We start from the raw sequence: 12,593 nt of genomic DNA, 5'->3' as shown, positions 1-12,593 counted from the left end.
GCCTCCTTTTGAGCCTGGCAGAGTGGCCAAACTAACCAATCATAACATCAGAATTCTAAGCACCTGAGAGAGAGGAGGACCCTCCCAGAACATTGCTTTGTGTTGCGCCCAACAGAAATACCCCAGGTGGATAACTTTTACAATCAGGAGCTCCTCAGTTACTCACAGCAAATTCCACCACAGCGTTTACAAAGACTTTTGGCTAGCAAAGCCATACTAGGTAGTTTACTACACCGCAAGTGGCCAGCTACCAACACTATACATTTCTGATGTTTTCAATTACCCTTAACAGAAATTCAGTGCTCCTTAAGCAAGACCTCATTTTCCCCTCCTACTTGCCCCTAGTAACCACAAATAAACTGTGTTCTCTAGCCAATTGCCTATTCTGGCTATTTCATATAATTGAGATCATACAGTATTTGTTCTTTTATGCCTGATTTATTTTATTCAGCGTAATGTTTTCAAGGTTCTTGTTGTAGCATGTATCAGAACTTCATTTCTCTTTATGGCTGAATAATTCCATTTTGTGTATATATCACATTTATTCGTTCATTTGTTCTTCTGGCAATCCATGGTATATTCAGTATTCTTTGCCAGTGCCATCATGCAAATGAAGCAATTGAAAAATGCCATGGCTTGAGTCAGGCACACTTTAGGCCTCAAAGTAGCATCTTCCCTCTTTAACACTTTAAGAAGTCTTTTGCAGCAGATTTGCCCAATGCAGTATGCCATTTGATTTCTTCACTGCTGTTTCCATGGGCATTGATTGTGGCATCAAGTAAAAGGAAATCTTTAACATCTTTCAGTATTTTCTGTTTATCATGCTTATTGGTCCAGTTGTAAAGATTTTTGTTTTCTTTATGTTGAGGTGTAATCTATACTGAAGGCCTTGATCTTCATCAGTAAGTATCTCAAGTCCTCTTTGCTTTCAGCAAGCAAAGTTGTATCATCTACATATTGCAGGTTGTTAATGAGTCTTTCTCCAACACTGATGCTGTGTTTTTTTTCTTCATAGTCCAGCTTCTTGGATTATTTGCTCAGTTTACAGGCTGAGTAAATGTGGTGAAAAGATAAAATCCTGATGCACACCTTTCTTTGTTTTAAACCATTCAGGACACCCTCGTTCTGTTCAAATGACTACCTCTTGGTCTATATATAGGTTCCTCATGAGCACAGTTATGTGTTCTGGAAATCTCATTCTTCACGATGTTGTTATTAATTTGTTACGATCCACGCAGTCAAATCCCTTTGCATAGTCAATAAAACATGAGCATATGTCTTTCTGATAGTCCCTGGGTTGTATTTTCAACATAGTGTCTGTCCTTTGAAGTACAAAAGTTTGTAATTTTGATGAAGTCCAGTTTACTTATTTTATCTTTGGTTGCTTATGCTTTAAGTCATAGAGATTTCCTTTGTTTTCTTTTAAGAGTTATCTAGTTTTAATACTTACATTTTGTCTTTGATCTGTTTTTAATTTTTGTATGCAGTAGGGTTCCAACTCTATTCTTTTGCCTGTGACTCTCTAGTCCCAGGAGAGCTCTGGTGGCATAGTGCCTAAAGCATTTGACTGCTAACCAGAAGGCTGGTGGTTCAAACCCCTCAGCTACTCCTTGGAAGGAAGGTTGGGCAATCTACTTCTGTAGTGATACTGCCTCGGAAACCCAAGGAGGGGTTGCTATGAGTCAGATCTGACTCAACGGCAGTGGGGTTTTTTTTTTTTTTAATCTAATCCCAGTACCATTTGTTGAAATGACTATTTCTTTCCCCCAGTTTTGTTAGTATTCTTGTCAAAAATCAATTGACCATAAGTATAAAAATTTATTTTTAGAATCTTAACTCCATTGTATTAATCAGTATGTCTATCCTTATGTCTGTACCGTACTGACTTGATTACTGTAGCTTTGTAGTCAGTTTTGAAGTTGGGAAGTGTGAGTCATTCAACTTTATTCTTTTTTCAAGATTGTTTTGGCTGTCCTGGGTCCCTTGAATTTCCATATGAAATTTAGGACCAGCTTCTTTTCTACAAAGAAGCCGGCTGTGAACTATAAATTTTACATTTCTTCTGTTTAATTTATTTCAGAATATTTTAATTCTTTTTGATGATATAAGTGGAATTGTTTTCTTAATTTTATTTTTGTTTTCTTCATTGATAGTAATTAGAATATGATTGAGATTTGTAAATATAGCGCTTTTTATACCTTCTAACTTTAGGGGGTTTTAGTTTTGCCACTACCAAGCATTGTTTCCTATTTCTAAGCTGTTAAGTTAGTGTAGTAATTTTCTCATATATTACACCAGTACTTTTTAGATATAAGATTTAAAAAAAAAAATAACTGCAGTATTTTTTATTTCATTTTTCACCATCTAAAGATGCAAACATTTTTTACCTGGGTATATTGATACATGGTTTATTGAGATATGGTAGACTGAGAGAGGAACAGATTTGAGAAGAAAAGTCAGTAATTCTTTTTTTGAACATGCTGAATTTGAGATGTTTATGAAACTTCCAAGTGGAGATGTTATTTAGGTAATTGAATATATGAATTTGAGATCAGAAGAGAGGTTTGGATTGGAGATAAACATCTGATAGTTATCATCATATTAGTGGTATTAGGATAATCTAGGAGGAAAGAAGAGATAAGGATGCAAAACTGGTTCCTCTAATACTTAGAAGTAAGGTAGGGCCAGAGGAACCAGCAAAGGGGACTAAGAATTATTAATGATGTGGGAGGTAGGTGCTAAGAGAAAAATAAGAATATGGATGAAATTCAAGAAAAGGGGCTAAGCTTTTACAAGAAGGAAGGGTTCTCAGCTTTGTTGAATGCAGTGGAAGAGACAGTACTTCCCTTGAAGGTGATCAGTACATTATGCCCAGCACCTGGCACATGTTCTGTCACGTAGAATGTACTCAATAGAAATATGAAGAATTGGTTAAGTCTCATACCTTCAGGGTTGAGCCTTAAGTCCATAACATCTTCAAGTCCTTTATTACCCAACTGACAGGAGGAGGATTCCATTCCTGGTTTTCAGAAAAGTTAGCTGACCCTGCCTTCCGAACATTCCTCACAGTTGCCTCAGAGTAAGGTGCTTGTCGAATGCCCAAACGAATTGAGGTAGGGACTTTATTAAGCTTGCAGAACAGTTGTATGATTGTTAAATGGATGTTGCTGCTATTTACTGATAAAAATTTGTGATTTTAGCAGGGAAAGAGAAGTTAATTAATCTGATAGTTTGCCTAAGGAAGTAAAACACAAAGCCACTTAGTACCTATTTGCTAGATCTCTCATTGTCTAAATTGTTTTCATTTAATTGTATTTTCTTCAAATGGTATCAAATAAGTCATTTTGGTTATTTTTAAAATTTTGATAGGTAGATAAAGATAATAATTATGAGTTATTACAGGCATAAGAAAGAAAGATGTGGTAGTCTGCTTCCATAAATATTACAGCCTTGGAAACCCTATGGGGCAGTTCTTCTCTGTCCTTTACAGTTAGTTGCTATGGCAAAATCCACTCGATGGCAGTGGTTTGCTTTTTTGGTTTGGTGTACAGACCTAAAAATTTTCAGGAAAAAAAAAGTATCTTTTTAGAGAATAAAACTAGTTTAAAATTTTTAACAGCTTTATTTTTATTTATTTAAGGTTCCAGCATCTTGGACAGAGCTGTTATTGAACACAATTTGTTGTCTGCAAGTAAATTATATAATAATATTACCTTTGAAGAACTTGGAGCTCTTTTAGAAATCCCTGCAGCTAAGGTATTTTCTTGTTCTAATACGTAAAAATGAGGTTAAACTATTGAAGTAATGAGGAAATAAAATGATTGATTGGTAAGTGTTAGAAATTGTACCAAAAACTCTATGTAAAATCTCAAGCAAATGGAATTAAATAATTTAAATGTTAAACTGGTACTGTAATGGATTTGTCTTAGTTTTTTGGGTTTTTAAATTGTATTTTATAGTTAGGTGACCCAGAATGGAAATCTTAATATTGTCCTTGATTAGAACCCATATTTTGTGAGAATATCTACTTCATGTTGTTGTTATGTGCCTTTGAGTCAGTCAGACCTGACTCATAGTGACCTCTCCTTGGGTTTCTGAGGCAGTGTCACTATGGAAGTAGGATTGCCCAACCTTCTTTCCAAGGAGTGGCTGGTGGGTTTGAACTGCCAGCCTTCTAGTTAGCAGTCAAGTGCCTTAGGCACTATGCTATCAGAGCTCCTTATACTTGTTGCTAATTCCTGAGTAAATTAAGATTTTGATAAATTCTCTGTTTATTTTTTCTACCCTAGATTGACTCAAATTTAAATACTTCCTTTCTTTGAGAGTATGGTAATACTGCAAGCTATTGTCACTTCTCTGCCTCATTTAATGTAACATAGTGACTGACTTATTAGGGAATTTAATTTCATTCTAAATCATGATAAGGATTTGATTGGCCGTGTATAAATTCCAACAAAATAGTAATATTTGAAAGGCATTTAAGATGTGATTTATAAAACATTCTCTTAATTTTAAATAGTATTAAAAATAAGCAGTCAATCTTGGTTTGACATATAATCTCTAGCTATGCGCCACATTCCCTTTTATCTGGTAGTGAAAATTTAAATTAGGATTTTCTAACACAACTCCTTTAATAGTACATACAGTTTTAAAAAAAAGTAAAAAAAGAATGATTTGGGAGGTTAAGGTGTAAGTTGCCATTAAAAGATGCTTTCTTCTTAGTCTTTGAGATAGAGTCCCATGCTGAAAGTATGAGAATTGAATACACTTTTAACTGTAAATGCTTGTTACAGCCTTTTCGGGAGTGATTTAAGATTGTTTGTAAAGATGGTCGGAATTAATAGAATTACCAAGTTCAACCCAGTTTGCTCATGTATAATGAACATAAAATATGTCTTTAGAGAATAAGGGACCTTTTGCTCCCCTTTAAGTGTCTCTTAAACCCTTTAGGTTCTTTTTTAAATTTGAACATTTATGCTTCCTTTAACATTTTTCTTCAAAAATAGTACTTTCTTAAAGAGTTTTTTGAGTGGTGAATACTTAGAAAATTGGAATAGAATAAGAGAAAAATAAGTTTGTGTTTTGAGGATAGAGGTTTAGATCCCAGTGAGGAAGATTTTGAACAGAGAGCAAAAATTGATAAAAAAGCTAGATTCTTGTCCCACTAGAATTTCACGAAAGAAACAGATCTGGAATAGTATAAAGTGATGGATTGTACCCAGAAAGAATTATGAAAATGTAGTAGGCAAATTTACAAGATTGACTTTTGTAATAAACGGCAGAACCAGTAGCTAAACCAAGAGCTTTGAATTCTTATGTAAATAATTGATAGGTGTTGTTGTTGTTGTTGTATGCCGTCGAGTCAAACCCGACTCATAGTGACCCCTCCTTGGGTTTCCGAGGCAGTATCACTACGGAAGTAGGATTGCCCAACCTTCCTTCCGAGGAGTGGCTGGTGGGTTTGAACCACCAGCCTTCTGGTTAGCAGTCAAGTGCCTTAGCCACTATGCTACCAGAGCTCCTAATTGATAGGTAGGATAATTAAATGTTAAAGTCTCTGAGCATTTGTTATTTTGTTTTTTTAAAAGGCAGAAAAGATAGCATCTCAAATGATAACCGAAGGACGTATGAATGGATTTATTGATCAGATTGATGGAATAGTTCATTTTGAAAGTAAGAGTTTTTGTTCTTTCTTGTAATGGAATGGCAATAAACTGTTGTATATTTATTATTAAAATATGTTGAGCACATTCCTTTGACCCAGAATGTCACTTTTGGAATGAGCTTATTTCCCAAAGAAATACTTTTTAAATAATTTTTAAAGAAATTATATGATGGAAGTACTTATTGCAGCATTTTCTACCCTAAGGAAAAATTTGAAACTGAAATTGTTCAGTTTTTCATCAAACATTTATTGATGACATGCTATTATGTATTGGGCCTATAGAACTGATATTTGCATTTTGTGTTGTTCAGTAGCTTCTTTAGTTAATGGAGGCACACAGGTAAGTAGATCCCTCAACTTTCTCATTGTATAACATCTCCTCAGCTTCTTATTCTCACTTCACTTATTCTCCAGAGTTTGTTGTACCCAGAGCTGTCACATTTGTAAAATTTTAATTTTAAATACCCCACACTGACCACAGTCTTCTTCCTATCTAACTTGGATTCTGTGATTCATTATTTCAGTTAACTTTTTTTTTTTTTTTAATTGTGATTTGGGTGAAAGTTTACAGAGTAAATTCACTTTCCATACAGCAGTTCATACACATGTTGTTTCATGACATTGACTACAATTTACCCCAATGCAACAGCTCCCCTCCTACTTCCTCCCTATAGTTACCACTTCCCTGTGCCCATCCCTTCATGCACTCCTGCCCCCTGGACTGTCTCCCTGTGCATAAACAGCCCTTCTTTTCTCCCATGATTGTTCTCTCCAAGGAGTGTATCTACCTCAGGTAAATGTTCAGCTCATATACCTGTCTTGTTTGACTGGAAGCCACAGGAGTGGGTTCAATTCCAGACCTGAAGGGGATCATAGTTTCAGGGGTTCCACCAGACCATCAGACCAGCAAACTTGGGCCCCCCCCCCCTTTTAAATGATTTTGAGTTTTGTTCCACATTGTTCTCTTACTCTGTCCAGAATCTCCTACATGTATCCCCCTCCGAGTGATTGACAGTGGTAGCTGGGCACCATCTAGTTCTTCTGGTCTCATAGTCCTATAGGCTGAGGGTCACATGATATACCAGTCACAAGGACTAATTTTTTCCATGAATCTTTGGTTTTCTTTACTCTTCTTTGCTTTGTACGAGGAAAGACCCATGGTTGCATCTAGATGGTTGCTTGCAAGCTTTTAAGATCCCAGTCGCTACTCACCAAAGTAGGAGGTGGAACAATGTTTTGTGTAGTATATTATGCCAATTGAGCTTGATGTCCCCTGTGACTATGGTCCCTAGCCCACAGGTTCAACTACTCGGTTCCTCTGGGTGTGACCAAGTGACTACAACCTTGTCCCTTGCCAGCTCTACTATACCCCTCGGAATTCTTGCAGAACATACAAATACACTTGTAGAACTATTGTCTGCCAGCCCTGTACATGGTCTTGTGTACACTCCTTGCTGCACAGACATACCTAATAATTCAGCCTGTCCACCCACCTATCCACCCATATACCCGTGTTTGCCTTCACTGACAACGCAGTACTGTATGTGGAAAAGCGTTCATTATTTCAATTAACTTTTTACAACAACCTCAGAACACTTTTCTGTTGATTTTGTTTCAGCAAAACTCCCACCTTGAATGAACTCATTCTCCATCTTTTCCATGTCTGTAATTGGGTGGCTAGCTAATGTTGCTGGAGAAGAGTCAGCACTTGACAGAATGGTACCACTGTTGATTCAAATTTACGGGTCTTCAACACTACCTGGAATTTTTGATACATTTCTCTAGTCCACTTTTTTCTTACTCTGCAATAACTATTTCAGATTTTTTTTTCCCTTAGATTTCTGACTTTCTTCTTCCTTCACTCTAACAGCAGAAAATCTTGTTTCTAATTTTATAAAAAAAAAACCCATCAGTCTGAAATGAACTTAACTTCTTTATCAGATTTGTAAACTTCTAAATTTTAGATATAGATCTTAAATATGTCTTTTTCTTCCTTCTAGATATAACAGAGGTAGTATCAGAGGTAGTATCCATCTCCCTATCCAGTCCTTCCCCTTGTGCTTTATATCCCTTCTCTGGCCTCTCCCTTCCCCCTCAAGAAAAAGCAAAGCAAAACTTCTTTAGGAACTTTAGGTTAGCAGTTATTTTCTGTGTCTTCATCTTGTTTACTTGTATTTTATTGACTATGCAAAGACAGTTGACTGTGTGGATCATAACAAATTATGGATAATATTGCAAAGAACAGGATTTCCAGAACATTTAATTGTGTTCATGAGAAATCTATGCACAGACCAAGAGGCAGTTGTTTGAACAGAACAAGGGAATTCTGCCTGGCTTAAGATCAGAAAGGGTATGCATCAGGGTTGTATCCTTTTCACCATACTTATTCAATCTGTATGCTGAGCAGATAATCAGAGAAGCTGGACTATATGAAGAAGACCATAGCATCAGGATTAGAGGAAGATCATTAACAGCCAATAATACGCAGATGACACAACCTGAAATTCCAGATATACCTAGTAGGTAAAATTGACAGGATTATTGGCAGTGAAGTGTCAAGAATAAGAATGTTGGAGGAAGTGAACAATACAATTTTTGAATGGTTAGTTGATTGGTTGGTTGGTTGGTAATTTGTGTGGGCATATGAAGGTTGGGAGATAATAAGTTCAGTTTTGTATACACCTTTCTGAGATAATCCATGAAGCAATCAGGTAGAGATACCTGGTAGTCAACTCGAGCTGAATCTGGGACTCAGCAAAGAGATTTGCACTAGAAGAGTAAATATAGATATTGTCTGTTCAGAGATGGTAACTGAAACATTGGGAGTATGATTACCTAGGGTAGCTCAGTAGGACAAGGAGAAAAAGATGTAGGAGTAGGCCAGAATAGCTCCAATATTTAAATTTAAAGGCACTATAGAAGAGGAAGAGCCTGCAAGGATGACTGGGAATAATAGCTGAAAGAGTAGGAGAGAAAGCAGGAGAATGGCATGTGGTGAAAGATACCACAGAAGGCAAGGGAGGGGGTGTTTAGGAGTGAGGGACCTGCTCTTCAACGTTTGATATGTTGAAAAGTCAAGATGAGGCCTGAAAAGTATCCACTGGATTTGTTAACAAGTAGGTCATTGGTGACCTTGGCAAAAAAAATAGTCAAGTAATGGAAGTAACACTGAAGTCAGTTAAGAAGTTAATAGAAGGTGAAGAAATGGAGACAGCAGTTATAAAATAACTTTCTAAAAGAGTCATCAATCAGCGCTAATAGAAGTAGAGTGGTATCTAGAGGAGATAAAAGATCCAGAAAAGATTTTTGTTAAAATGAAAAAGGTGTATGTTTAAATACTGATGGAAAGAAGCTAATAGAAAACAGAGAAAATAACTGCTAAACCTAAAGCTCCTAAAGAAGTTTCGTTTTGCTTTTTCTTTTGGGGGTAGGTGGGGGTCAGAGAAGGGATCCAAAGCACAAGTAGAAGGACTGGATAGGGAGATGGATACCATCTCTGTTATAACAACCAGATGAGCATTATCTTTAAAAAATGCTAATGTAAAAGAGAAATTTTAAAAATAACTAAATGATTACGTCATGTTACTCTCTTGCTTGACACATGTTTACGAATGACTTCCCCATTGGGTGTAGAACAAAGTTCAGATCTTTTAAGACGGTCTTCAAAACTCCTTGATCCTTTATAGCTTTCTCTTGCTAGTCCAGTCACACTGCTCTTCTGATCTTTTGTTTCCTCAAGCATTGTAAATTCCTTCCCAGATCAAACTTCTGAAATATCCACCCCTCCTAGCCACCTTTATTTGTCCCTAGGTCTCAATTGAACACCACTTAATTGGTAATGACTTTCTAGACTCCCCAGATTTAGAATGTGACTTTAAGATATATGTTCTAATATCACCTTGAATTTCTTCCTAGTATAATCGTAATTATTTTTAATTATGTAACTATTTATTTAACAAGATGTAAATCTGTTTGTTTTAATAGCTGCATAATATTTCATGAAGTTCAGCTACTCACTTGTCGATGGACATTGAAGTTGTTTTCTTGTGCATGTTTTATATACTGGTACACTTACTTCTATAGAGCAGAGTCTCAAAAGGGATTTTGTTGCATCAGAGGATATATTTATTTTTTATACTTAATAAATATTACCACTTTGCTTTCCAGAAAGATGTAGTCATATAAATTTCCACCAGTATGAGTATATGACTCTTTACCAATTAGATATAATTGCTCTTTTTATTGTTTGCCAGTTGATGGAAGAAATAGTACATTGTTGATTTAATGTGTATTTCCTTGACACCAGTGAAGTTTAATATCTTTCCATCTATTGGCTATTAGCAGTTTCTCTTCTGTGAATTAATGTTGCCTTTTCTTGCCTATCCACTTCCCCCATTCCCCAATTTCTGGTAGCTTTTGAGTATAGCAATAATTTTAGTCCTTAGTTACACATATTTTCCCATTTTGTCCATTGTGTTTCTATAAAATGACACACATATTAAGAACTTTTTTTTATTATGTAGCTAAATATGTCAATTTTAAATTTAGCTTTTGAGTTTTTTGCTTTGATTAAGTTTCCTTTGCATTAGGCTAAAACTAGTATTTTCCTAAAATTTCTTCTTAATATTTTTATTTATTGCACCATATTTAGAAATGTAGTCTATCTGCAGTTCATTTTTATATATAGTTTTGGGGTAAGGTTTAGTTTTTTTTTTTCCTAGATGGATATCCAATTATGCTATCATCATTTATTTAAAAAAATCTTTCTGAGTTAATCATGATCTTTGACATATATTCAAAATAAAAACCAAACCCACTGCCATTGAGTTGATTCCAAGTCATAGTGACCCTATAGGACAAAGTAGAACTGCCCCATATGGTTTCTAAGTCTGTAAATGTTTACGGAAGCAGACTTTGTCATCTTTCTCTTGTGGAGTGGCTGTTGGGTTCAAACTGCAAACTGTTATTGGTGGTTAGCAGCCGAATGCCTTAAGAGCTGCACCACTAGAGCTTCTGACACATGTATTAAGTTCCATATATATATATATATATATATATATGTTTAGATGTATTTCTGGACTCTAATTTCATTCCATTGATCTATAACATACTTGTCTATGGTAACAGACAAATTTATGTCCATTTTACTGTGTAGTAAGGCAGTTCCCACCTCCTACACCACCACTTCTAACCTAACTGGACTATTCATAAAGTTGCACAGTAATGTATCAGACAGTGTTTCTCTGCTATTTATAAGGTTAGGTTAGAAGGCTCTCAGAATAGGACTGGGAAAGAGGTGCATCATCCAAGTAAACCCCACCTTACTCCTATGGATAAGGTAAAGCTTTTGAGACCTCCATTTGCTGATGTGGCACCATTCAAATTGAGGAGAAACAGCTGCAGATATCCATTAATTATAGGAACATGGAATGTACAGAGTTTCAATCTAGGAAAATTGGAAGTTGTCAAAAATGAAATGGAACGCATAACGATTGATATCCTCAGCATTAGTGAGCTGAAATGGACTGGTTTTGGCCATTTTGTATCAGACAATCATATGATCTACTATGCCACAAATGACAGTTTGAAGAAGAATGGCATGGCATTCATTATCACAAAGGATGTTTCAAGATCTGTCTTAAAGTACAGTGCTATCAGTGATAGGATAATATCCATATGCCTACAAGGAAGACCCATTAATATGACTATTATTCAAATTTATGCACCAACCACCAAAGCCAATGATGAGGAATTTGAAGATTTTTATCAACTTCTGCAGTCTGAAATTGACTGAACATGCAATCAGGATGTGTTAATTATCATTGGTGACTGGAATGCAAAAGTGGGAAATGAAGAATCACCAGTAGTTGGAAAATTTTGCCTTAGTGACAGAAATAATGCTGGAACTCGCATGGTAGAATTTTGCAAGACCAACGACTTGTTCATTGTCAACACCTTTTTTCAAGAATACAAATGGTGGCTGTACACGTGGACTTCACCAGATGGAACACACAGGAATCAGATTGACTACATCTGTGGCAAGAGGTGGTGGAAAAGCTCAATATCTTTAGCCAAAACCAGACTAGGAGCTGATTGTGGAACAGACCATCAACTGCTCATATGCAAGTTCAACTTGAAGTTAAAGACAATTAAAACAAGTCCAAGAGAGCCAAAATAAGATCTTGAATACATCCCTCCTGAATTTAGAGATCATCTAAAGAACAGATTTGATGCATTGAACACCAGTGACTGAAAACCAGGAGAATTGTGGGAGGATATCAAGAACATTATCCATAAAGAAAGCAAGAGATCACCAAAAAGATGAGAAAAGAAGACAAAAGTGGATGACAGAAGAGACTCTGAAACTTCCCCTTCAGTGGAGAGTAGCTAAAGCAAATGGAAGAAATGACAAGATAAAAGAGCTGAACAGAAGATTTCAAAGAGCAGCTTGAGCAGACAAAACCAATTACTATAATGAAATGTGCAAAGACCTGGAGTTGGAGAACCAAAAGGAAAGAACACGCTCGGCATTTCTCAAGATGAAAGAACTGAAGAAAAAATTTAAGCCTTGGGTTGCAATATTGAGAGATTCTATGGGCAAAATAATGAATGATGCAGGAAACGTCAAAAGAAGAGGGAAGGAATATACAGAGTCACTGTACCAAAAAGACCTGGTCGATCTTCATCCATTTCAGGAGGTGGCATATGATCTAGAACTAATAGTACTGAAGGAGTAAGTCAAAGCTGCAATGAAAGAATTGGCAAAGAACAAGGCTCCGGGAATTGACAGAATACCTATTGAGATATTTCAACAAACGGATGCCCATTGGAGTCACTCACTCAGTTATGCCAAGAGATTTGGAAGACAGCTACCTGGCCAACTGATTGGAAAAGATCCATTATTTGTACCCATTCCAAAGAAAGGTGA

At 36.1% G+C, this 12,593-nt stretch overlaps 1 protein-coding gene across 1 annotated transcript in view; it reads left to right on the top strand.

The window, feature by feature from the left end:
• The window catches only part of COPS4 (COP9 signalosome subunit 4), a 115,908-nt gene that overhangs the window by 83,393 nt on the left and 19,922 nt on the right, over positions 1–12,593 (top strand). The window contains exons 8-9 of the mRNA XM_007946809.2: positions 3,641–3,756; positions 5,589–5,673. Coding sequence (XP_007945000.1) covers positions 3,641–3,756; positions 5,589–5,673 — 201 coding nt within the window. The remainder of the gene's footprint in view (positions 1–3,640; positions 3,757–5,588; positions 5,674–12,593) is intronic.

The sequence above is a fragment of the Orycteropus afer genome, unplaced genomic scaffold, assembly GCF_000298275.1.
Source record: "Orycteropus afer afer isolate SDZICR_OR568_19922 unplaced genomic scaffold, OryAfe1.0 scaffold00172, whole genome shotgun sequence".
Lineage (NCBI taxonomy): Eukaryota > Metazoa > Chordata > Mammalia > Tubulidentata > Orycteropodidae > Orycteropus > Orycteropus afer.
This window is presented reverse-complemented; position numbering and strand designations above follow the sequence as displayed.